General features: G+C 42.0%; 1 protein-coding gene across 4 annotated transcripts in view; it reads right to left on the bottom strand.

The window, feature by feature from the left end:
- Positions 1–1796: 1796 nt before the first annotated feature.
- The window catches only part of KDM3B (lysine demethylase 3B), a 76535-nt gene continuing 54395 nt past the window's right edge, over positions 1797–23936 (bottom strand). For 3 of the 4 annotated variants that reach the window (XM_035696626.2, XM_049091829.1, XM_025433437.3), the window contains 13 exons: positions 20241–20348; positions 18440–18567; positions 17043–17319; positions 16062–16318; positions 12589–12855; positions 11444–11615; positions 10983–11073; positions 10715–10845; positions 8180–8299; positions 6547–6686; positions 5877–6053; positions 5234–5368; positions 1797–3226 (listed from right to left, as the gene is read on the bottom strand). In XM_035696626.2, coding sequence (XP_035552519.1) covers positions 3146–3226; positions 5234–5368; positions 5877–6053; positions 6547–6686; positions 8180–8299; positions 10715–10845; positions 10983–11073; positions 11444–11615; positions 12589–12855; positions 16062–16318; positions 17043–17319; positions 18440–18567; positions 20241–20348 — 2084 coding nt within the window. In that variant the 3' untranslated portion in view covers positions 1797–3145. Of the gene's footprint in view, positions 3227–5233; positions 5369–5876; positions 6054–6546; positions 6687–8097; positions 8300–10714; positions 10846–10982; positions 11074–11443; positions 11616–12588; positions 12856–16061; positions 16319–17042; positions 17320–18439; positions 18568–20240; positions 20349–23936 lie in introns of those variants that run through there. The other variant, XM_049091830.1, reaches the window with a different exon arrangement.

The raw sequence follows: 23936 nt of genomic DNA, 5'->3' as shown, positions 1-23936 counted from the left end.
GGGGCCGCGGAGCGGGGAGCCGCGGCGGTTAAAGGGGAGGTCTCTGCCGCAGCGGGGCCGTGGGCGGCGGCGGCTCTTAAAGGGGAGGCCGGCGCGCCCCGCACCTGCCGCCACCGGGCATGCGCCTCTGACCCTCGGCGCCCGCCCGCCTCGCGCCGCTCGCTCCTCTGGCGTGGGTTCCAAGCTCCGGCTGGGGTCCTCGCAGGCCTCCAGGCTCCGTCCCGACCTACCAGCCCCCAGCCCCAGGCCCTCCTCCCGCCTTGCCCACACTAGGCTGAAAGGCTTAAAGATTCCCCGAGGAATACTAGCTAGGGCTTCCTGAGTGCTTAGGGAGTTCCCGGCCCTTCACCCGCATCATTTCACTGAATCTTTAGGGCCCTTCCTATAGGAGGTTATAATTATCCTCATTTTAAAGATAAGGAAATGGGAAGCTTAGGAAGTTCAATAATTTGCCAAGGTCACAAAACCACCAAGTCATGCTGCTAAGATATAACCAACCCATGAGGTCTACTTTAATCAGGCCACTTCTCCCAACTGCTGACTAGTTGTCCTCCCCCATCACAGGCCCTGTAAAGACGCCCACCCAAGAACTCCTGAAGTCAAAAGTATAGCTCCACCTGTCCACCTTACCCTTCCAGCCATCCCCAATTACCCCAGTTGGAGGAGGACCCCCGCCTCCTTTGATGTTCTTTTTTACTTTGTCATTGCTTAGCCTTGCAGGGGGAAGGAGCCCATGCTCTCCAGGTGACTACCCCAGATGGACCCTCTTTTAACAGAAGAGTTGGGGCGTCTGATGTTGGAGATGGATTCAGGGGCTCCAGTTCCACCCCCATCAGCAAACGCTGGCAGCAGTGTATGCCCTAATTCTGAAGACATTTATATCCAGAATGTAGGCTAGCCCGCCTCCTGATTTTCACCAAAGCAACAAAGCTCCAACCTCTGCAACCCCCTTTCTCCCCATTGCTTTCCTTTCCTGTCCCATTTCAAAGGTTCTGCATTCTTTAAGTGGAGGTGTAAGTCTTCTGGTGATCACAGCCTCGACCCGTGCCCACCCAGGCTGAAAGGACACGGTTAGAGCTCTGTATTTCGGTTATGGTACTATTCAAACTTAGTATCCTTGAACCACACAATGGTCTATTTCCACCCTGATAATTGTATTTCCAGGCTCAAACACTTTGGAAGATGTTTTCCAACAGGGTCTGGAGAAGCAGCCTCTGATGACCTCTCTTGCTATTCTTTACAATTTCCTCTTCAAAAGGCCTTTTCTAATTGGAATGTAGTTTATCCTCACTTCTCAAGTCACTGTAATTGCTGCTTGACTTAAAAAAAAAAAATTGCCATTTGGGTCTTTTTCCACCAACTCAGAGGTGGACACAGGACCACATGTTTCATATGTGGGCAGCCAGGCCCCCTGTTTTGAGGAATCTCATTACTGATTGCCCAAAACCTTGCTCATGCCATGCCCCATCTCGCTCACTCCTGACTGCCTCCGGAAGGTCAAGACCTCACCTTTCCCATTCCATTCACACAGCATAAACTATGGAAAACCCATCTTTTCTCCCACCTTCTAACTCAAGTGACCTTTCCCCTTCACCACCCACCTCCTCCTTCCCCCCGCAAACCCACAAGCCACAATGACCTGGCACTTCCCTCTCTCAAACAGGCACAAATTCAGGAAGCAAAGGGTAATCGGAAGCAGCAATGTAATAAAGATCTGAAAACAAACCATCCTCTACCTGTACTCCACCTGCCTTTACAGAATGGCTGGCTCATAAAGAATTCAGTCCACTCCAAACTGATTTGTTAGATTTTTAATAAGAACATGGAAATCCCAATCAGCCCTTCAACAAAATTAAAATACAGAAAGTGAAATTAAAAGTATTCTACAGTAAATGACTTTTATTAAAAAAAAAAAAAGTAACTGTGAACATATAAACAAGCCTGCAGGGCACTACAGTACAGCTGGAAAGAAGATAGATACATTTTCCAATGTATCTATGGGCCAATGAATTCCATCATTTTCAAATAAATTCTTAATAAAACTCCACAGAGTTGGAAAGTTTTGCTGAAAATATTTCTGGACAAAAAAAACCCAAAAAACCAAAAAGCCTCATGTAGGAAATCAAACTTTTCTTCGCATTTGGAAGTGTTAAGAGGAGTTCCAAGGGAACGCTGGTAATAGGTGAAAATGGTTCTTGTGTCACCAGTGTGTGTATTCTTAAAACACAGCACAGCTCAGACATGACAAAGTTCTTTCTCAGTTGGCTGTTCCCTCAAGATAGGACTGAGATGGGAGGGGAAGAAACTAAAAGAATCCTAAAAAGCCAATTTTTAAAAATTCTGCTTTGGCTGATTTTGTGCTATAATGGGTAGTTGAGTTCTAAAAATCATATTTCTTCAAAGATTTTTATCGAAAGGAAGACTAAATGTAATGTGCCTTTCCTCATAATCCAGGAAAACAACTGTGGTATTTCAAAAATTCTAAAAATATCTACTTTCATGAAATAGTAACTATTTCACTACAAACCTATTTTTCACTAAATACACACATTTCCTAATCCTGGAGCCTCCTGGGAAAAGCAGTGGATTCTCCCTGGGTCCTGCAAGACTCCAGTGTTCACGGGAGAGATTGTGGGGAATGGCTTCACCCCATCTCCTGGGATAGGCTGTGTCAGAGGTCACGTGCAGACACTGTCAGGCTTCCACCGGGCATGTTTAAGCAGTTAGCCCCTACTTGTACCAGTTGTGTGATTCCCCCTACCTCCAAACACATTCCCACTTCACTAGGCACAAGAGAAAAAAGAAAAGAAAGGTGTGCCCACATTCCCGGTTTCCGTGGATCTCAAGTCACGAGAATGTGCAGGAAAGCCCAGCAATGTTCAGGCAATTCAGAGTCCCAAAAGACCACAGGATGGGGATATGGCACCCTCGGCTTGGAGTCTGAAACTGTGTGTGTGAACAGTGCGACTTTCCTGTGTCAACCTTCAGTGTTGAGGCAGCGTAGAAAGAGTGGCTGGAGAGTTTGTAATACTGACCACACTGGCTCCAAGTGAAGGGCCTCTGCTCCAGCAGAGTAGCCCGCCGTTCCCTGTATGTGTTGTGAGTGAAAGACCTGCTTCACAGGAAGTCTGGAGTTTCTCCATGCCTAAGACCTTGCCAGTTTGGATTCGTGAGCCTTGAGGGTGCCAACAGCATCTTTCACTGCGTGATAAATGATGTTCTTCACCTGGAGAGAGCAATCACCAGTCAGTTCAGGTCAGCCCTATATTATACTCTCAAACAAAAATGTGTGTTTTATACAGCCTATAAAGCCTACTAGTCAGTGAGGAAGCCCCTCAGCCAGGACTGCATACTTCCCAAATCAATCCCAAAGACAATTTACAAATCACAGAGAATATAAGGTCTGTATTTTAAAAAGAATGATGAAATCATTTGAAAGGCTCATAATCACTTTCATCTATGTGCTTAGTTTAAGTGTTGGGCACTACTGCTGAGCTTTTTTTTTTAAATAAAGATTTTACTTATTTATTTGACACAGAGGAGGAAGAAACAGAGAGAGGGCAAGAGATAGAGATAGAGATAGAGATAGAGATAGAGAGACTAAGTGCACAAGGAGGAGCAGCAGGCAAAAGGAGAGGCAGGTTCCCCACCAAGCAGAGAGCCTGACTCGGGGCTCAATCCCAGGACCCTGGAATTATGACCTGAGCTGAAGGCAGATGCCTCACCAACTGAGCCACCTAAGTGCCCCTACTGCTAAGTTTATTACATGGACTTTCATTTCATCCTTACCATATGACCTTATGAGGTCCATTCTATTATTATCCCTATTTTTACAGACGAGAAACTAAAGAAACCGAGGCCTGGTGGTTAAGAACCTGTCCTAAGGTCCTAGAGCTAATAGGAATGCACTAAAACAACAGTGGGCAGGTTGGATTATTGGATATTTTTTCCCTTTGTGCTTGTATGTATTTTCTAATTGTCTAAGAGGAAGACATATTATACATCAAGCAGGAAGGAACAGTTAAGAGTCACTAAAATAAAGCAAACAAGTTAAAGAGAGTTTTAAACCAAAATAGTGATTATTTCTGGGGAGGGAAAGTAAGGAGACAGAACAGGGAAGGGTACATGGAAGCTTCAATAATGTAGTGCTCTATAGGTGTTATGTTATACATCTCTGTGTACAGGATGCTTTAATTCTTAAGCTGAGTGATGAGCACACAAGCCCCCTTTTGCTATTCTCTTATGCAGAGACACAAGGCAGAGGGAGAAGCAGGCTCCCTCTGGGGAGCCTGATGTGGGACTCGGTCCCAAGACCTGGGGATCACGACCTGAGCTAAGGCAGATGCTCAACCACTAAGCCACTCAGATGTCCTCTTTATTACATTTTTGTAATAATTTAACAAATATTTACCGAGTACCTATTATGTATCAAATATTGTGCTAGGAAACACCAGTGAAATAAAACAGTAAATCTCTGCCTTCATGGAACTTAAATAGCTTACAGGGATAGAAACAAAGAGATGAAATACATAACTGGTTACTGAAAAATACTACCAAAAAAATAAAACAGTGCCAGAGGCCTGGGAGTGTTGAAGGTGACATGTGACAGGCAGAGACTAACAGAGGTGAGGACTGAAATATGTAGGCCTGCAGAGTTGCACTTTCTCTATGGTATCAGTGTTATCTATTTATCAATGTGATTGAACTTTTATGGTTGAAATGTTCTATATTTTTTAAAAGGAACAGCAAAAAAGATCAGATCAGGGCTGAAGGTGACTGGATCTACCAGCGGGAGGCTGAGACACTGCCTATGCAGGTTGCTGAAGTTCTGCCTGGGGAATCTGGCTTCCTTCTTTTTTAAATGCTACTAAAGCACCCAATACTTCGAGGGACATGGATTGCAGTCCTAGTAGGGCTTTACGGAACTGAATTTGCACAGAAATGTATTGTGAGAAGCAGCTCAGGGGAAGTGCCCTTCTTGGAAATATGCCTAGAGCAGGATGCCACAGTGCTTTCGCCACCTGACTGGGAAAAGTCGGTCTGGCCAGTTATCAGCATTCACATACTGTATCTCCCGGGGCTGAGAAATGGCAGGTGACAGCAGAAATGAGCAGGCTAAAACAGGAGTATTCTTTAAAAGAAAATGTGACGAGGACTGATGCAAAATGTGTGTTCTGTGGTTGTGGCCGAGCAGGAGACGAGGAGACCGTGTGGTAAAGGGGGAGTTATTTACCTGCAGTTTATCCTCATGGTTTGTATGGGTGTTAGAGAGATGCCTGAATTCCTGTGTCAGGCGGAAACAGTGCTTTACATGTTCTGGAGATACAAAGTCTTCTGCTACTTTTATGCAACTGTATAGATTGTGCACCTGGGAGGGGAAAGTACAGCCACACAAGAGCCATTAGAGTCAGCAACACCTGGGAAATGTTTATGATACAGTTGAAAAATCAAACAAAAACCCCCCAAACTTGAGAAATACTTAAAATATTCCATTTTCATAAAAACAAATGCAGAAAAATTACAAGTATAAATTTATACATGAAAATGTTAGTAACTGCACAGAAAACGATTTGGAGAAATAACACCAAACTGTTAATAGTATGCTACCTCTGAGAAGGCAGGAAGAGGAGACTATAAACACGTGTGGCACAGGTTGGTGAGCTGGGACTCACACTTTTTAAAAAATGGTCTCCCTTAATTTTTATTTTTATCCCTTAATTTTTAAATGTACATTTAAAATTACACAGAAGAAAACTAAAAAGTAGAAAATAAGTTGCAGTTTAAGAACGGTCTGTCCAATCCAGCTACTCACATCTACTGCCAAATTATTAAGAAACTCAGCAATAGGGAAGCCCATGGAACCAAGTGGAACCCACCTGGTGTGGGGCTCCAGCAGGTATAAAGACAGCATCTCCCAGGAACTGAACGATGGCCCAGCCTTGCACACCATACTCTTCATAGAGTCGCTTCCGGAGGGTCTGGTCCAGGTACCAACTTTGGTCATGAATTGGGTCATGATCAGGGGGATTTTCTTGGCCTTGCTCTTCTCCAACCTGAAGCAATAACCAATCCCAAAGATGGAAAAATCAATACATTGATTTTTAATAATAAATAAATCTAGCTTAGTGGACCAATGTTCCTAATGGGCCAAATCTTCTGCTTTATTCTATTCAACATCTTCCAGGTGTGGATTCAGGCCTTCGGGGCTTTTTGACAAAAAGTACAGGTCTTTATTTTTTTATTTTTATTTTTTTTAAATTTTTATTTATTTATGATAGTCATACAGAGAGAGAGAGAGAGAGGCAAAGACATAGGCAGAGGGAGAAGCAGGCTCCATGCACCGGGAGCCCGATGTGGGATTCGATCCCGGGTCTCCAGGATCGCGCCCTGGGCCAAAGGCAGGCGCCAAACCGCTGCGCCACCCAGGGATCCCAAAGTACAGGTCTTTAAAGCCAAGAGACTCCACAGGAGAAACCCTAAGCAGGCTATGTCAGCAGCAACCCCAGATCCTTGATCTGGGAGCTGGGACCCTACCCAGGGGCATACCTTTCGGAGTAACTCTCGGATCTTTTCTGCATCCTTGGCTGCATAGATGTGCCACAAAGCACCAGGCTTCTCCTTTCCGTCATGAATCCTTTGCTTTGTCACTTCATCAGCATCCCCCTCATCAATTGTTTTGAGTACCTCTGAAAAGAGCAAAAGTACTTTTCAACATAACCAGCCATTTCAGTACCTCTGAGTAAAGTGAAATATCAAATACAAACAAGTTTAGTCTCTACTAGTCTCCATTTCTCTGGAATAATATAAAAGAGAATCAAAGAATCAAAACTCATATTTGTCTAAGCTTCCTATGCACAGGAACAGCAACCCTAAATCTTCCTTACCTAATGGAAACTCAGCATTTTTTGGAGCTAGAGTTTTCTTTTAAAATATATTTCCTTGGGATATCTGGGTGGCTCAGCAGTTTAGTGCCTGCCTTCAGTCCAGGGCGTGATCCTGAAGTCCCAGGATCAAGTCCCACATTGGGCTCACTGCATGGAGCCTGCTTCTCCTCTCTGCCTATGTCTCTGCCTCTCTCTCTCTCTCTAAAATGAATGAATAAATAAAATCTTAAAAAACAAAACAAAACAAAAAATATATATATATATATTTCCTGCTCAAACTGTGTAGCCACATCTTATGTTCAAATTGCAGGTCATTTCTTACTATAAGACGATAGACTCCATATACTTTCTCAAGATCTCTTCAAACTCTAGGGTTCTATGGATTTTCTTTTAAAGATTATTATTTATTTATTATTATTTATTTATTTATTTATTTATTTATTTATTCATTCATTCATTCATTCATTCATTTATGAGAGAGAGAGAGAGAGAGAGAGGCAGAGACACAGGCAGAGGGAGAAGCAGGCTCCATGCAGGGAGCCTGATGGGGGGACTCGATCCCAGGACTCCAGGATCATGCCCTAGGCCGAAGGCAGGTGCTAAACCACTGAGCTACCCAGGGAACCCCGGGTTCTATGGATTTAAGGCCATGAAATGTAAAACTTCTCTGGCAAGTTAAAAGGGTAAGCTTCTAATGCTTGTCTATTATAATCCCTTAAAGGACAACATAATGGAAGGATCTGCAGATGTGTAGCATTGAAAGCAAATGTGTGGCAGCAAATATACCAAAATAATGACACTGATAATCCCTGAACCAAGAGATTTTGAGTTACTTATTTTTTTTAAAATTTTCTGTTTTCTAAGATGTCCATAATTAACGCATATTAATTTTACATTGAGGTGGATGGCAGCACATATGCAGCAAAGTATCCCTTTGATGCTTCAATTCTGTGCCAGCAAGCTGGCCTTATCATCTGTTGCCTCGAAGGTTATCTGGCTGATGATCGAGTGAGACGGTTAGCTCTTCCTTTTTCACTCCTCTTTCCACTCAGTGGAAAAGGAAGCATTCCCAGAAAGAGAATGACTCTGACCAAAGATAAACAAGTACCACGAGTACCACTCCTCTCCCCCAAAACCTCCTTTCATCTAGCAACATCCACTGGGCGTATAGTACATATTAGGTCTGGGAGAGAGTTAAGAAAAAGCCACTTGCCCTAAGTGAGGAGGAAGACATTTGATTCTACTTCCGAGGCCAAAGCTCATCATCATGAAGTAGTGGCTTCTAGAAATCATACCTTCATCATGAGCACCCTCCCCGATGGGGATCCCAACATACACCATCACATTAACTGCATCAGACACATCTAAATGAAGATTTGTTGTGCCAACTCTTCTATCTTCCGCGGTTATCAAGCCTAAGGGAAAAGGAGGATATGCAAAGTCAAAGGGTAATATTGTGAAAAATCCACAAAGACCCTACAAGTGCAAACATACTCAAAGATGTTCTTAAATGTGTAACAGTGGGAGAATGAAGTCTGTTCATTAAGAAATCATTCTCATCTCTTTTCTAGTATTTTAAGACTGAGTTTGAGCTCAGCTGACATTATCATTAAATTTGGCCACTGAACCGATCCATCATCCCCCACAACAATCTCTTCCTTAAAAGCAAAACAGGGATCCCTGGGTGGCGCAGCGGTTTGGCGCCTGCCTTTGGCCCAGGGCGCGATCCTGGAGACCCGGGATCGAATCCCACGTCAGGCTCCCGGTGCATGGAGCCTGCTTCTCCCTCTGCCTGTGTCTCTGCCTCTCTCTCTCTCTAAAAAATTAAAAAAAAAAAAAAAAAAAATGCAAAACAGACGGAGATCCCTGGGTGGCTCAGCGGTTTAGCACCTGCCTTTGTCCCAGATGTGATCCTGGAGTCCCGGGATCAAGTCCTGCATCAGGCTCCCTACATGTGTCTGCCTGTGTCTCTGTGCTCCCCCTCTCTCTGTGTGTCTCTCATGAATAAATAAATAAAATCTTTAAAAAAATAAATAAATAAAAGCAAAACAGATACAGGCCTTACTGACTTGGCTTTCACAGTGATTTAGGACTTTATTATGACTCCACAAAGAGCAGCCTGGGTGGCATGGTACTCAGACATCTTCACTGTTATTATTATTATTTTTTTAAAGATTATTTATTTATTTATTCTTAGAGACAGAGAGAGAGAGAGAGGCAGAGACACAGGCAGAGGGAGAGGCAGGCATCATACAGAGAGCCTGACGTGGGACTCGATCCAGGGTCTCCAGGATCATGCCCTGGGCTGCAGGCGGCATTAAACCGCTGTGCCACCAGGGCTGCCCCTTTTTTTTTTTTTTTAAGATTTAAAAAATGTACTTATTCATGAGAGACACAGAGAGAGACAGACAGACAGACAGACACACACACACACACACACACACACAGAGGGAGAGAGAGGCAAAAACATAGGCAGAGGGAGAAGCAGACGCCCTGTGGGTAGCCCAATGCAGGACTCGATCCTGGGACCACGGAATCATGACCTGAGCCAAAGGCAGATGCTCAACCACTAAGCCACCTAGGAGTCCCTTCTTCATGGTTAATAAGTCTCTTAAAAACTAAGAATCATGCCTTCTTGCACAGAATATTTGAGAGGAAACTTTCCAATTACTGGAGATTTACAAGTTATAGATGTGACACAAATCAATATGACAAAAGCAAACACATTCAAAACCATCCTGGGTGCCTGGCTGGCTCAGTTGGTAGAGCATGTGACTTTATCTCAGGGTTTCAAGTTTAGCCCCATGTTGGGTGTAAAGATTATTATTATTTTAAAAAATTTTATTTTAAAAAAATTATTCATGAGAGACACAGAGAGAAAGGCAGAGACACAAGCAAGGGAGATGCAGGCTCCCTGCAGGGAGCCTGATGCAGGACTTGATTCCAGGACCCCAGGACCACGACCCAAGCCAACGGCAAATGCTCAACCGCTGAGCCACCTAGGCATCCCATAAAGATTATTTAAAAATAAAAAAAAATCTTAAAAAAACAAACAAACAAGGGTCCCTGGGTGGCTCAGTCGGTTAAATGTCTGTCTTCAGCTCAGGTCATGATCCCAGGGTCCTGGGATTGAGTCCTACATCGGGCTCCCTGCTGTGCAGGGAGCCTGCTTCTCCCTCTGCCTGCCACTCTGACTACTTGTGCTCTCTCTCTTTCTGTCAAATAAATAAAATCTTAAAAAATAAACAAACCAAAATCCAAACAGGGGCACCTGGGTGGTGCCCACTTAACAGTCAGTTAAGTGTTAAGACTCCTGGTTTCAGCTCAGGTCACGATCTCAGGGTCATGAAATTAAGCCCCGAATGGGGGTTCCATGCTCAGCACAGAGTCTGCTTAAGAGTCTCTCCACCCCCCATCTCCTCCCTGCCCCCCGGCTCATGCTCTGAAATCAATCAAATAATTTCATAAATAAATTAATTAAAATATAAAATAAAGACAAAGGGGCACCTAGGTGGCTTAGTCTTAAGCCACAGACTCTTGATTTTGGCTCAGGTCATGATCTCATGGTCATGAAATGAAGTGCTGCAACGGGCTCTGTGCTGGGCAGGGAGTCTGTGTGAGATTCTCTCTCTCCTTCTCCCTGCGCCCCTCCTCCTTCTAAAACAAAATAAACAGAACCCCAAACCATCCTGGACACTGTTAACTTCTCTAGCACTTGTCACTTTGCCCTCTATTATCTCTACACATGACCCTAACTAACTATCTCCCTCTATAGGTAAAATGGGGAACAGTAGTGTCCAAAATGGGCAATTATGGCTTATCCCTCATACCGTAGGCATTATACATCTTGGGGCCCAGATCGGGCCTTACAAAGTAGCTGGGCAGCCTAGAAGCCAGATTGAGCCTGCCATCTCGTTTGGTATATTCTGGCAAAGGAAGGTTCTCCATTAGATCTTCAAACCTACAAAAGATCAGGAAAGATGACTTGCTTATTACAGGGGAAAAAAGCAAAGAGGCAAAGTTCCCCTTTCTAGAATTACTTTGCGATGCTTCAGCAAGGCCTAAGTGTCTTAAGATGACTCACTGTAGTCCACTAACCTTGTTGGCATCATGTCCCGAAAATCTTCCCCAGGAGGCCAGTCCTTGAGTTTAAGCACCATTGGCTGCCCATCTTCTGATCTTAATCGTTCTGGAAGATAGAAAGCACTCCCACAATTTGCTGCCTGATTTTTCAGTGATCAAAAGTTTTAGGAGACTAATTTCTTATTTTCAGACTTGTAACTTATCATAACTGAGTGTTGTTTTACTCACCCACTGCTTCAGTACATGCTATATTTTTCCATCTCACAGGGATTCCACAGCCCCATTCCTCAATGAAAGTGCTCCACACAACCCATGGGAGCATGTACTTAATGTTCTCGCACCATGTGATTGCCATGGGAGCTACCTGGTTGGCATCAGGACAGAACAAGCCCCCTGCCCCTAAGAGGATATAATTTGAATCCAGGGGCATGACTGGGAATATAGATGCTCAGTTTGCCATTATCAAAGCTACTTACTGCATATGATCTCGAAGCCATCCCAGAAATCCCGAACTTTCACATCAGAAATTATCGCACAGTTCCTGCAGTTCACCAAGTCCACATCCTGGTCTCCAAATTCCTGACTAAAGGCTTCTGGCTTCCAGAGTTCAGACTTGAGCTTTTTATGTACCCCTGAAACCAGCACTGGCTGCAGAAACAAAAATATCCTAATCAGAACCATTTAGGAATGCTTTTAGCTCAGGGCTAAGAGACAGAATAGGTTTCCTGAGGACAACCTCTACTTCTTCAAGGTGATTTACTGTTCTTTGCTACTTTCAGAATCTCAAGTTTTGAACATGGCAGTTGCAGGAAATGGAAACTACTTCTACTCCATCATTATTCTTGATTCTCACCCTGGGAGGCATGCCACAGAAATCACTTCTGTTGCTCTGGTATCTTTTTTTAAAATATTTTGTTTATTTATGAGAAACACACAGAGAGAGAGGCAGAGACATAGGCAGAGGGAGAAGCAGGCTCCATGCAGGGAGCCTGATGTGGGACTTGATCCTGGGACTCCAGGATCATGCCCTGGGCCGAAGGCAGGAACCACTGAGCCACCCAGGCGTCCCTGTTGCTCTGGTATCTACCACTATTTTGGGGTGAGAGAACAAAAGCTGACAAATCCACTTTTAAGACTAAGTCCTCATATATAGATTGAAAAACTATATGGACAATTCCATAACCTTCCCCTTTCTCAAGCACCTGCTAAAGTATAAACATTACTCAGTGTTATCACATTATTACTCAAACTTGTGTGGCCTTGAAATATTTACCTAGAAAAGCACCACACACTTCCAACCACCTTTGCTGTATGTACCCCTATGTCACACTTAAGGACTGTCCTCTAAAGGTGTCATTAATAGCAAATCACCACTTCACAGAAATATCAACTGCCCTTTTAAGAACTACAGAGCTACACAGGTTAGCAATATAAGGAACCACAATATATATTTAAGAATCTTCTGATATTTTTAAAATCCAAGCAGCAAGGCTGTCTACAACGAACTTACTATGTTTTAATCTCCCCGGTAAAAAGTCTCCCAGACAGAAATGAAAGTATCCTGGCAGCTGTGGTGGACAAGCAGCCAGCTGGCCCAGGGTAACCACTTATTCTTACTTACCTGGCCTTGCTTCCAACATTCCCGGAAGATCTTCCAATTGTTTTTGTTGCTGGGGTCATGAAGACAGAGAAGTCTGCCATCACAGAGCCATGAGTGAGAGGTATGGGGATCCAGAACATTTAACCCCATCACCATTTCTTTCACTTCTTTTTGGGTATCAGTCAAGTTACAGGCCCGCTTTGCAGCATCTGAGGTTTTCTTATTTTCTACCACTGAGGCAATGATGTGGTCAAGGAAGTTGGGTAGGCTGGCCTTGTTCTTCACTCCCTGTCACACACAATTCCACTGGGTAAGTCTGATTGAGGCATCATGACAAGAGCATTCATAAAGCTGTCTCAACAGTTGTCTTAATGAGAGGGAGTTCTAATTTACATCACTAAATCTCATAAAAGTTACTGAAATACCTAAAGTTGATATCTTAAATTTCCCTCTCCTTCATGTTATGTTTTACATTTATGAAAGAAAAGTACAGAAAGATCCCTTCTGTCTCAGGAAACTAGAGACCTAAGAAATAACTTTGGCATCCAGCCTAGTATTAAGGATTTGCATGGAGACCACAGGGCTCACAAAATACTGTAACTGAGTCGAAAAGTTCATTGACTTTGAAGGTTATGAATTTTTTTCTAGCCAGTATGCCCAAAGGATACAACACTTCAATTAAACAATAAAGTAATTTATCAAGGCAGTGTTTTTTTTAAACCAGGGAGTATACCCCAATAAAGGGGTAAACCAAAGTACCCAAGGACAAAGTACCCAATTGGAAATGTATATTCTGAGAGAAGTCTCTTTTTTTTTTTTTTATTTTATTTATTTATGATAGTCACAGAGAGAGAGAGAGAGAGAGAGGCAGAGACACAGGCAGAGGGAGAAGCAGGCTCCATGCACCGGGAGCCCGACGTGGGATTCGATCCCGGGTCTCCAGGATCGCGCCCTGGGCCAAAGGCAGGCGCCAAACTGCTGCGCCACCCAGGGATCCCCTGAGAGAAGTCTCTTAATCCCAATTCTTCCCCTGCTTATCATCCAAGTGAGAATCTCTCACATTTTCCAGGTATTGGGAAAGCTCAGACTCAGAAAACAAAGTGACATACCTAATGTCACAGAACTGAGAGGGCTTTTGTAAACCTGATATTCCTATGCCTGACGTATCACTAATCATTATCTGTACAGAGTACATGTAATCATGTAACTTCCTGGGAAAACTAAAAAAGAAAAAGAACTGACGGTCAGAGCACGTACAATAAAACAGAGCCAAAAGTAATTTTTTAAAAGTCACAAATCCAAGAAAAACAAATAACTCCTATCATACAGGGCTTAACCACCCACAGCTCATTGAATTTCAGTCATTACTTATAAAACAGAACGAGAAGCATGTTTATATACTTGCTTGAAATGATCTCAAAGAGAATACAAACTGAAAACAGAAAAGCAAAGTGTAGAATATGTATGTCAAAAGAGGGGGAAAAACTATACATATATGTTAAGCCACTGAAACAATGATGACTGACTTCTAGAAAGGAAAACAGGTGGCTGGGAGAGGATGATGGGAAGGAGACTTTTCACTCTACCATTTAAGTTTTGTATCTTGTGAATTCTTTTTTTTTTTTTTCTTGTGAATTCTTTTATTCAGTAAATGCTTACCAAACACCTAATATGTATCAAACTGTGACACTAGCAATTTAGAAGCAAATAGAAACGTCAAAAGTCCTTTAAGGAGAGATAAGATAGAAAATAAATAAAAAATGGTAAGGAGGGATCCCTGGGTGGCACAGCGGTTTGGCGCCTGCCTTTGGCCCAGGGCGCGATCCTGGAGACCCGGGATCGAATCCCACATCGGGCTCCCGGTGCATGGAGCCTGCTTCTCCCTCGGCCTGTGTCTCTGCCTCTCTCTCTCTCTCTCTCTCTCTGACTATCATAAATAAATAAAAATTGAAAAAAAATATTAAAAAAAATGGTAAGGAATGTTATGGAAAAAATAGTTAAGCACAGAGAAAACAGAAATAGAGGATGGGAGTGAGATGGACTTTAAAAAGACTTGATTTAAGGGATGCCTGGGTGGCTTAGTGGTTGAACACCTGCCTTTGGCCCAGGGCGTGATCCTGGAGTACTGGGATCAAGTCCCACATCGGGCTCCCAGCATGGAGCCTGCTTCTCTCTGCCTATGTTTCTGCCTCTCTCTGTGTGTGTCTCTCATGAATAAATAAATAAACTCTTTAAAAAAAAAAAAGACTGATTTAAGAAGTCTTATAAGATGTGATATTTCAGGAGGGAGGAGATGAAGGTGGTGATGAAGCAGACCCATGGGTAAATGGGGAAGTTTGTACTAGGTGGAAGAAAAGGACAAGGGCAAAGGCTCTGAAGAAGGAGCCTGCTCCATCATGTTCAAGGAACAAGCAGGTGGGTGTGGCCAGATCTTAAGGAGAGTGGGAGGTGAAGTCAGAGAAGTGCAGTGAAGACGCACAGACAGGCTTGGAGCCTTCTGGTCCACTGAAAGGCTTATACTATGAGAGGAATGGAAGCCCTTGAAGGATTTTAGGCAGAGCTGACGTCAATCATGTCAATGAGATCACTTATATAAAAGAATCACACTAGCTGCTGTGTTGACAATAGACTACAGAGTGGAAAAGGAAAGAAATAGAAGACCTGTAAGAAGTTTACTGCAAACACGCAGGAGAGAGAGGATGTTGGCTTGGACCGGAGAGGAAGTGGTGGAGCTAATGAGAAATGGGTGGACTGGGGATCCCTGGGTGGCGCAGTGGTTTAGCGCCTGCCTTTGGCCCACGGATGATCCTGGAGTCCTGGGATTGAGTCCCACATCAGGCACCCTGCAAGGAGCCTGCTTCTCCCTCTGCCTGTGTTTCTGCCTCTCTCTCTCTCTCTGTGTCTCTCATGAATAAATAAATAAAATCTTTAAGAAAAAAAAGAAGGGTGGACTCTGAATACATTTTAAAGACCAAACTGAAAGGATGTGCTGGCAGATTAGATGTGAAATGTGAGAGAGAAGAGTACCAAATGACTCCAAGATTTTTGGCCAAGCAATAGGAAGAATGCAAATGCCCATGACCAAGAGAGGAAACTAAAGAAGTAGGCTTATGGGCAGAAGATGAGGAAGGAATGTGGTCTTACACGTGTCAGGTTTGAGGTGTCTATTAGATATCCAAGAGAAGTTAGCATGAATGTACTGCCTAGGTTAAAAAAACACTTTAATACCCATTATTGTCAAGAAACTAGTGATTTCTGCTTGCTAAAAATGTCAATATCTCAATTTCTATTGACTTCTTAACACAGCACAAAAAGTTCACGATTTAAAAGGATCTCAAATGTTCCCTAAACCCAATGTAAAGAAAGATCTTGTAAGCTGGACAGACAACGTAGAGAACACAAGTCAGCCATATACACTCTAACCAGTTAACAGATGTCGGTTAGCTTTTCCTTGGAAAAGCTGCAAAAGCTAGAGTTGTAGAAAGCACACTTACTGCTGAAGACGTAGAGAAGACGGGGGGGAAGGGTATGCCTGTGTCCAAGGGGGTTTGAGGAAGCTTCCCAGGCCCGGAGTGAAGGAGGTCTCGAAGGCTAGAGCCTTCGGTTTTGTTGTTGGAGGCAGTAGGACCCAGTAACAGACTGTTAAAAAGCTTTGGAGTCAACGGAGAGACCTTTGCAGTGGAGTTGAATGAGTCCAGCCCAAAGGGTGAATGAGACTCTTTACTGAGCACCGACCTCAGGGACCCTGCTTCTGTAAGGACATAACCAGTAACAGTATTAGGCATGACAAGGAATATCCAGCAGGCAACTGACTCCTAAAAATCAGCCAAGTAGGAAGGTAGGAGATACATTCCCCTTCCCTAACCCCCAAACTACATACAGTTTGTCTGGGCCAAGGCTGACCAGGTATGACTACAGCAGGATCATGGCCAAGAAGCTCTCCTACTTCTTTCTTCCTTTCCCAGATCTGGGTTTCAAATTCCGTCTTGTTCCCACCCATCTTTCATCACCCTCACTTGCTAAGATAGTGTTTCCGCAAGGGGGTCTCCAGAACACTTGTACTAGAATCACCTAGAGTGATCATTCAAAATGGAGATTCTTGATTGTACTCTTAAGAGACTGTCATTTAATAGTTCTGGTGGGGTACAGGAATCTGCATTTTTAACAATTCCCCAGGTGACTCTTTGTGCCCATTAAAATCAACCCTGGTTGAATTAACAGAACCACCTGTAAGTTTATTAAAAATCTCCTACTGATTCTGACTACAGAAGTCTGGGGTAGAGCCCAGGCATGTGCCTTTAAAAAGCTCGACTTCTAGAAAGAAAATGAAAGAGACTCCCTCATTGTATGCAATTAGCAAGAGAAAGCAAACAGCATGTTTCATCAATGTGGATGGTAATGTGTGAGTCTGAAGAATCCCAGAATAACTTAAGTGTTCCACCCACAGGCAGGGCACAAGCTTGTGTTTATCTCACCTTTTGTTTCCTCTTTAGCTTTCTGAGTTGCTAAATCGGCCAACCAGTGCAGGGCAGAAGACGGGGGAGCTGTGTCGGGGCAAGGGGGCCTGATGGCTTTTAGCTCACTATTGCTATTTGAAGCCGAACTCTCTGCTTTCAGAGACTCATCAGATCTGATGTCAGTGCTGTCGGCTTTGGGAACATGGTCGGTCTCTGATGTTACTGCTGCAGTTCCTCCTCCACCTGAGAAGGTGGTTTCACTTCCAGAAGAGGCACTAGGGTTTATGCTAGGAAGCTAAAGCACAGAAGGCCAACATGGTTAAAGTGCTGTCCTTGAGTAGGAAAAAAAAAAGCATAGTAAGAGCTGCTGACACTAAAATAGTCTGGGAAAACAATGTGAAATTGTCCCATAAACTGCTATTTCTTTCATTCATTAATTTGGCATATATTTAAGGAGTCCTACAATGTGACAGAAACTATGCTTGGTTCTGTGGAAAGAATAGTGAGCATAACAGTAAATAATATATTTTAGAATGTTATTAAAATACATTTAATTAGCATGCCTGAGGCTCAATTTCTGCCATGGCAAACCGGTGATTAGAATGTGACCTCATAAAGCTGTTCTAAGAATTAAGTGAGATAGTATATGCAAAGAGCTCAGTAGAGTGTTTCGCACACATAACTACTCCACAAATGTTTATTACTCTATTACTGAATTTTCCAGATGATTTGCTCTAATATGTAAAGTCTACTGAAAATATATCATGAGGTCTGTTAGCCTTAATTCCTGTGCCTCCTACTGACCATGTGTTAGTTGTGTTGCTGGAAAGCCCACCAGACCCTTGGAGGTAGGGGTGTGTATGTGTGTGCACGTGCGTGTGTTTTTGAAACAGCCTCTTGTTCAAAACAGTTACCATCAAACTGGAATGACCTCCACTCTGACAGAGCAATGAGCAAACCACGGCCTCTCTGGAGGCCTGGGATTGTTTTCAGGGTAGAATGATCCCAGCTCAGCAGGCCAATCTTCATATTTCTGTCCTCAGTACCTAACATGACAAGGACAGGGACCATGCACACAGATAGGACTGCCTTCCCAGTAACCTTTTCTATACACTTCACCTATACAAGGACACTGAAGTATAAATCTTGACAAGATGCAGATAATTTTTTTTGTTCTTTAGCAACCCTTCCTGAATTGCTTTTAAAGATGAATGAAGAGAAACTCATACCAAGCAGAGGGAATTCAAACCTGAGTAACTTTTTGGGGGCTCCCTCTAGATAGACTTCTCCATCCCCTAATTCCTCAAATATCCTGCAGTAGCCTAGGACAACACAGGTGACAATGGGGCATTTCACAGTACTAAGTAGTAGTCTCTCTCACTTATAATCACATATAATCACATATGCCACTTTACCTGTGACATCCCATTGGTGACAGCAGGTCTCAACACAGATTTATTTTGCCGACTAATACAAGGGCAGTTTGCTTTTATTCCCCACTTGCCCCGGGCAGCATGTACCATGTCTCCAATATTGTAAAGAGCTGGAAGAAAGACAGCAAAAACCAAAGCCTCAGAATGTTTTATGTGCCAGGTATTGTCCTAAGGATCTCATTTACATTATCTTCCTCAACTCTTACCACATTTCATTGAGGTAGCAGCTTTTATCCTTAATTATTTGGAAAAATATTTTATTATTATTATTAATTTATTTTTAAAGTAGGCCCATACATAACGTGGAGCTTGACTTCACAACCTTGAGATTAAGAGTCACATGCTCTAACAACTGAACCAGCCAGGTGTTCATGAAGATTTTGTTTTTTAAGTAGTTACTATACCCAATGTGGGGCTCAAACTCACAACCCTGAGATGAAGAGTCACACACTCTGCTGACTGAGCCAGCCAGGCAGCCCATACTCCCAATTTTTGTTGATGAAACTGATATTCAGAGAAGTTTACACATCATTTGCTGAAGTACACATAGTTGGTAAATGGAGATACTAATACTTTAACCTAGGTATACACAGCCCCAAAGTTCTGGGTACTCCATCCATCCATGAGAGACACAGAGAGGCAGAGACACAGGCAGAGGGAGAAGCAGGCTCCATGCAGGGAGCCAGGTGTGGGACTCTGGGGTCACGCCCTGAGCCAAAGGCAGATGCTCAATCACTGAGCCACTCAGGCGCCCCAGTTCTGTGCACTCAACTACTAAGCTACACTCTCTCCCTCTTCTAGTAAACTTTAACAAGGTGACCTGCAGGAGAAACTCTAGGAGTAGATTCCTTAGTGTTCGGGAGCATGTAAACATTTTGAATTTTTACTTGAGATTTATATATGTACTTAAATTTTACCTAACAAAAAAGAAAGAAAAGAGAAAGTGGGGGGAAAAAACAGACCAATGTAAACTTAACACGAACCGAACCGTTAACCAACGCTTAGATGAGTAGGGAGCAGGTATCTTAGCAGTGCACTGAGGGAACTCTTCTGCTTGGAAGCCCTGGGGTACAAGGATCCAAAGAGCACTCACTCCCTGCACTCCCTGCACAAGGATCCAAAGAGCACTCACTCACACAGAGGAGAACACAGGCAGTATACTGACCGTTTTCAATGTGTATGTGTTATTGGAAGTATGGGAGCTGGACACAGCCTTTCTGGAGGAATCACTGAAGTAAGCTGGGGCTGTGACATAAACATGACCATCCATTCCTGCTGTTAAGCTCCCTTCTTCAAGGATTCAAGAGGTTTGATTAGCTTCAGCTGGATTTTTACCAACCTAAAATTAAAGGTCTTTCTGGAAGCACATGGGACATTTTCTATTCTGGTCCTGCCTAGCACAGGAATGTAAAATGTTACGTGGAAAACTATCCAAGTTATCCAACCAGAAAGGTGAGACAAAGTGTGTGCACTGGCTGCATAATATCCAACACATATCCAAGATTCAAATGATCAGAAACATCTGGGGAGGCTTAACAAAAATCAGGCTGAGATAAACCATTTCACCAGATTTTATGGTATCTGAATTATACCTCAATTAAATTAAAAACACTTTTCCCCATCAAAGTTTTTTTTCTTCAATAGATTTTTTAAAAGCTTATTTATTTAAGTAATCTCTACACCCAGTGGAGGCTCAAACTCACAACCCCGAAATCAAGAGCCACCACTCCTCTGAGCCAGCCAGAGCCTTTCTTTCACCAAATTTAACACAGAACTCCCTTACCTGTGCCAGGGATGATTTGTGTGGGCATGAGATTCTCTGGTTCATGGGACTGCCCCTTTGCACACTTCAACCAGGAGAAAACTTCTTCATCACCCATCTCTTCCGTCTCTGAAACAGAAATGAAATGACTTCATTTATTTTACAAGGGTCACAAGATATATTCCTCTTTGTGAGTCAGAGTTTCAGATCCTAAAGGCCAATTTTCTCATGGGCCAGAAAAGATAACAAATAACTTAAAAAAAATCTGCTTCACTGATTGTTCTTTATTGTATCTACATATAAAAAAATGCAGTAATTTAAAGTGTGCACTTTAATGAATTTTGGCAAACATATACAGTTGTTATAAACACTACCACAATCGTTATATAGAACATTTCCATCTCTCTTCCTCAAGTTCCCTAGCCTTTTCTGGCCACCATTGATCAACTTTCTAATACTAATGTTTTGTTTTTTCTAGAATTTTATATAACTGGAAGCATACAGTATAGTCATTTGTGTTGGGTTTCTTTCAAAAAGCATGATTTGAGACTTATACATATTACTCATGTATCAGTAATTCATTCCTTTTTATGGCTGAGTACTATTCCATGGTATGGATATACTTTATTATTACTTTTATTTTTACTACTCATTCACCAGGTGGTGAACAGTTGGATTGTTTCCAATTTGGGGCTATTATGAATATTATGGGGCTATAAACATCCAAGTATAATCTTTTGTGTGGACACATTTTTATTTTTCACAAATACCCAGAAGTGGGATGGTGGATAATTTGTTAAATTTATGTTTAAATTAAAAAAAAAATGACCATACAAGTTTTCCAATGTGACGGCACCAATTTGCATTCCTACCAGCATTTTTAAGAGTTCCAGTTCCTCCATATCCTTGGCAAGACTTGGAACTGTCATCTTCTAAAATTCTAACCTTCCAAGTGGATATATGGGTTTTTCACTGTGGTTTTAAATTTCCTTTTCTTAATGAATACTGATAATTTTTTAAATGTACTTATTTTCCATTGATCTCTCTTCTTTGATAAAGTATCTGTTCAAATCTTTCACTCACTTAAAAAAATTTTTTTTAAAGATTTTATTTATTTATTCATGAGAGACACAGAAAGGGAGGCAGAGACACAGGCAGAGGGAGAAGCAGGCTCTATACAGGAAGCCCCATGTGGGACTCGATCCGGGGACTCCAGGATCACGCCCTGAGCTGAAGGCAGATGCTCAACCACTGAACCACCCAGGCATCCCTGGGTTGTTTTCTTATTGAGTCATTAAAAGGTCTTTATGGTGGATTCAAGTCCTTTAAGAAAATATGGGATCAGTCAATCTTTTCTTGCAATTTGTGCCTTGTCTTTTTATTTACTTGACCTGTCTTGTGAAGTGGAAGTTTTCAAATTTGCCAATTTTTCTTTTGCTTTTTGTGTCCTATCTAAGCAATATTTATCCAACCCAAGGAAACAAAGATCTTTTATTTTTTCTTCTAGAGGTTTTATAGTTTTATTTTTTTAAAGGTTTTAATAGCTTTAGCTTTTATGTCTAAGCCTATGAGTTAGTTAGCTTTTAATATATGGCCTGAGTAAAAATTGAAGTTCATTTTATTTGAGTATGGACACACAATTATTCCAGTACTATTTTTTTCGAAAGAACTTTCTTTTCCCCAATGAATTATTGGGGCATCTTTGTCAAATATCAGTTAATTATATATGTATGTATATTTCTGTTCTATTGTATTACCACAGTGCCTCGATTCCTGCAGCTTTATAAGTCTCAAAGAGTAATATAAAATCTTCCAACTGCCTCCTTCTTTTTCAAAATTATTTTGATTATTCTACTCCTTTGAATTTCATATAAATTTTAGAACCAGTTTGTCAATTTCTACAAAAAGGTGTACTGGATTTTGATTTGAATTACATTTAATAGATCAATTTGGAAGAAGTGACATCTTAGTACACAACCTTCTTTCTATGAATATGGCACATCTCTGCATTTATTTAGTCTTTTTTTCATTTTTCTCAGAAATATGTTGTAGTTTTTAAGGTATGCGCTTTTTGCATATTGACTAAATTTATCCCTACATCCTTCATCTACTACTGTAAATTATATGGATTTAAAAATTCAAATTCTAATTGTTCATTGACTGCATATAAAAATAGAATTGATTTTTGTTGAGTTTGTCCTGCAGTCTTGCGAAATTCTTGTAGCTTTTTTGTAGATTTCTTGGGGTTTTCTTTTCTTCTTCTATTTTTTATATAACCTCTACATCTGGGATGCCTGGCTGGCTCAGTTGGTAGATGGTGTGACTCTTGATCTGGGGGTTGTGAGCTCAAACCCCACAGTGAGTGTAGAGATTACTTAAAAATAAAATCTTTTTTTTTTAGATAATTTATTTATTTATTCATAGAGATAGATAGAGAGAGAGAGAGAGAGAGAAAGAGAGAGAGAAGCAGAGACACAACACAGGCAGAGGGAGAAGCAGACTCTATGCACGGAGCCTGATGTGGGACTCGATCCAGGGTCTCCAAGATCACGCCCTAGGCTGCAGGCAGCGCTAAACACCACCGGGGCTGCCCTAAAAATAAAATCTTAAAAAAAAAAAAAAAAAAAAGACCACTAAGTTAAAAAACCAAACCAAAACAAATCTCTTCACCCAGTGTCCCCATGATCCTGAGATCAAGAGTCAGACACTTTTCCGATTGAGCCAGCCAGACATTGTACTTGGGATTTTCTATATAGATGATGTCACCTGAGAATAAAAAATATTTTACTTTGTTCTAGTCTATATGCCTTTTCTGGGGGGTAAGGGGGCATATGCTTTTATTTCTTCATGCTGGCTAGTAACTAAGCTTAGTGTTGAATTAAATTGTAAAAAAGTGGGTACCTTGCTTTGCTCCTGATCTTAGGGAGAAAAATTCAGTTTTGCAATACATAAGATGTTTCTACCTATACCTAGGTCCAGTGTTTTTTTCACCCTTTATTTCTTTATCACTCCCTCAAAGACCTTTCTAGATATATGGATTTTTAAATATTTTATTTATTTATTCATGAGAGACACAGAAAGAGAGAGAAGCAGGCTCCATGCAGGGAGCCTGACGTAGGACTCGATCCCGGGTCTCCAGGACCACACCCCAGGCCGAAGGCAGTGCTAAACCACTCAGTCACCCGGGCTGCCTCTTTCTAGATATTTTTTGTAATTGTGATACCCATCCCAAGAAAACAGAATATAAGATATACTGTGTATCTGTTTATTTGTTCCAGTTTTTGTTTCATTTTCTTTCTCTTGGTTTTTTAAAGATTTTATTTATATATTCATGAGACAGAGAGAGGCAGAGACACAGGCAGAGGGAAAAGCACGCTCCCTGCAGAGAGCCCAATGAGGGACTCAATCCCTGGACCCAGGATCACAACCTGAGCCAAAGGCAGACACTCAACCACTGAGCCACTCAGGCATCCCTTGTTTCATTTTCCTACTTCTTTAAAATTAATTGCTTTATGTTTTGATTTTGTCTCTGCTGTTGGCTTATTAGCTATATATATCTCTTTGTTACTGTTTGCTCTACGGTTTGTAGTATCTCTAACTTAGCACAGTCTATCTTCAAATATTATACCCTTCTTCACACACAGTGTGAGACTCTTATAAAACTATTTTTCCATTTCCTCTTTCTTTTATGCTATTACTACATATTTTAATTTTATA

Source organism: Canis lupus, chromosome 11 (genome assembly GCF_003254725.2).
Source record: "Canis lupus dingo isolate Sandy chromosome 11, ASM325472v2, whole genome shotgun sequence".
Classification (NCBI taxonomy): Eukaryota; Metazoa; Chordata; class Mammalia; order Carnivora; family Canidae; genus Canis; species Canis lupus.
Note: the sequence above shows the minus strand (reverse complement) of the source record. Positions and strands in the feature narration are given on the sequence as shown.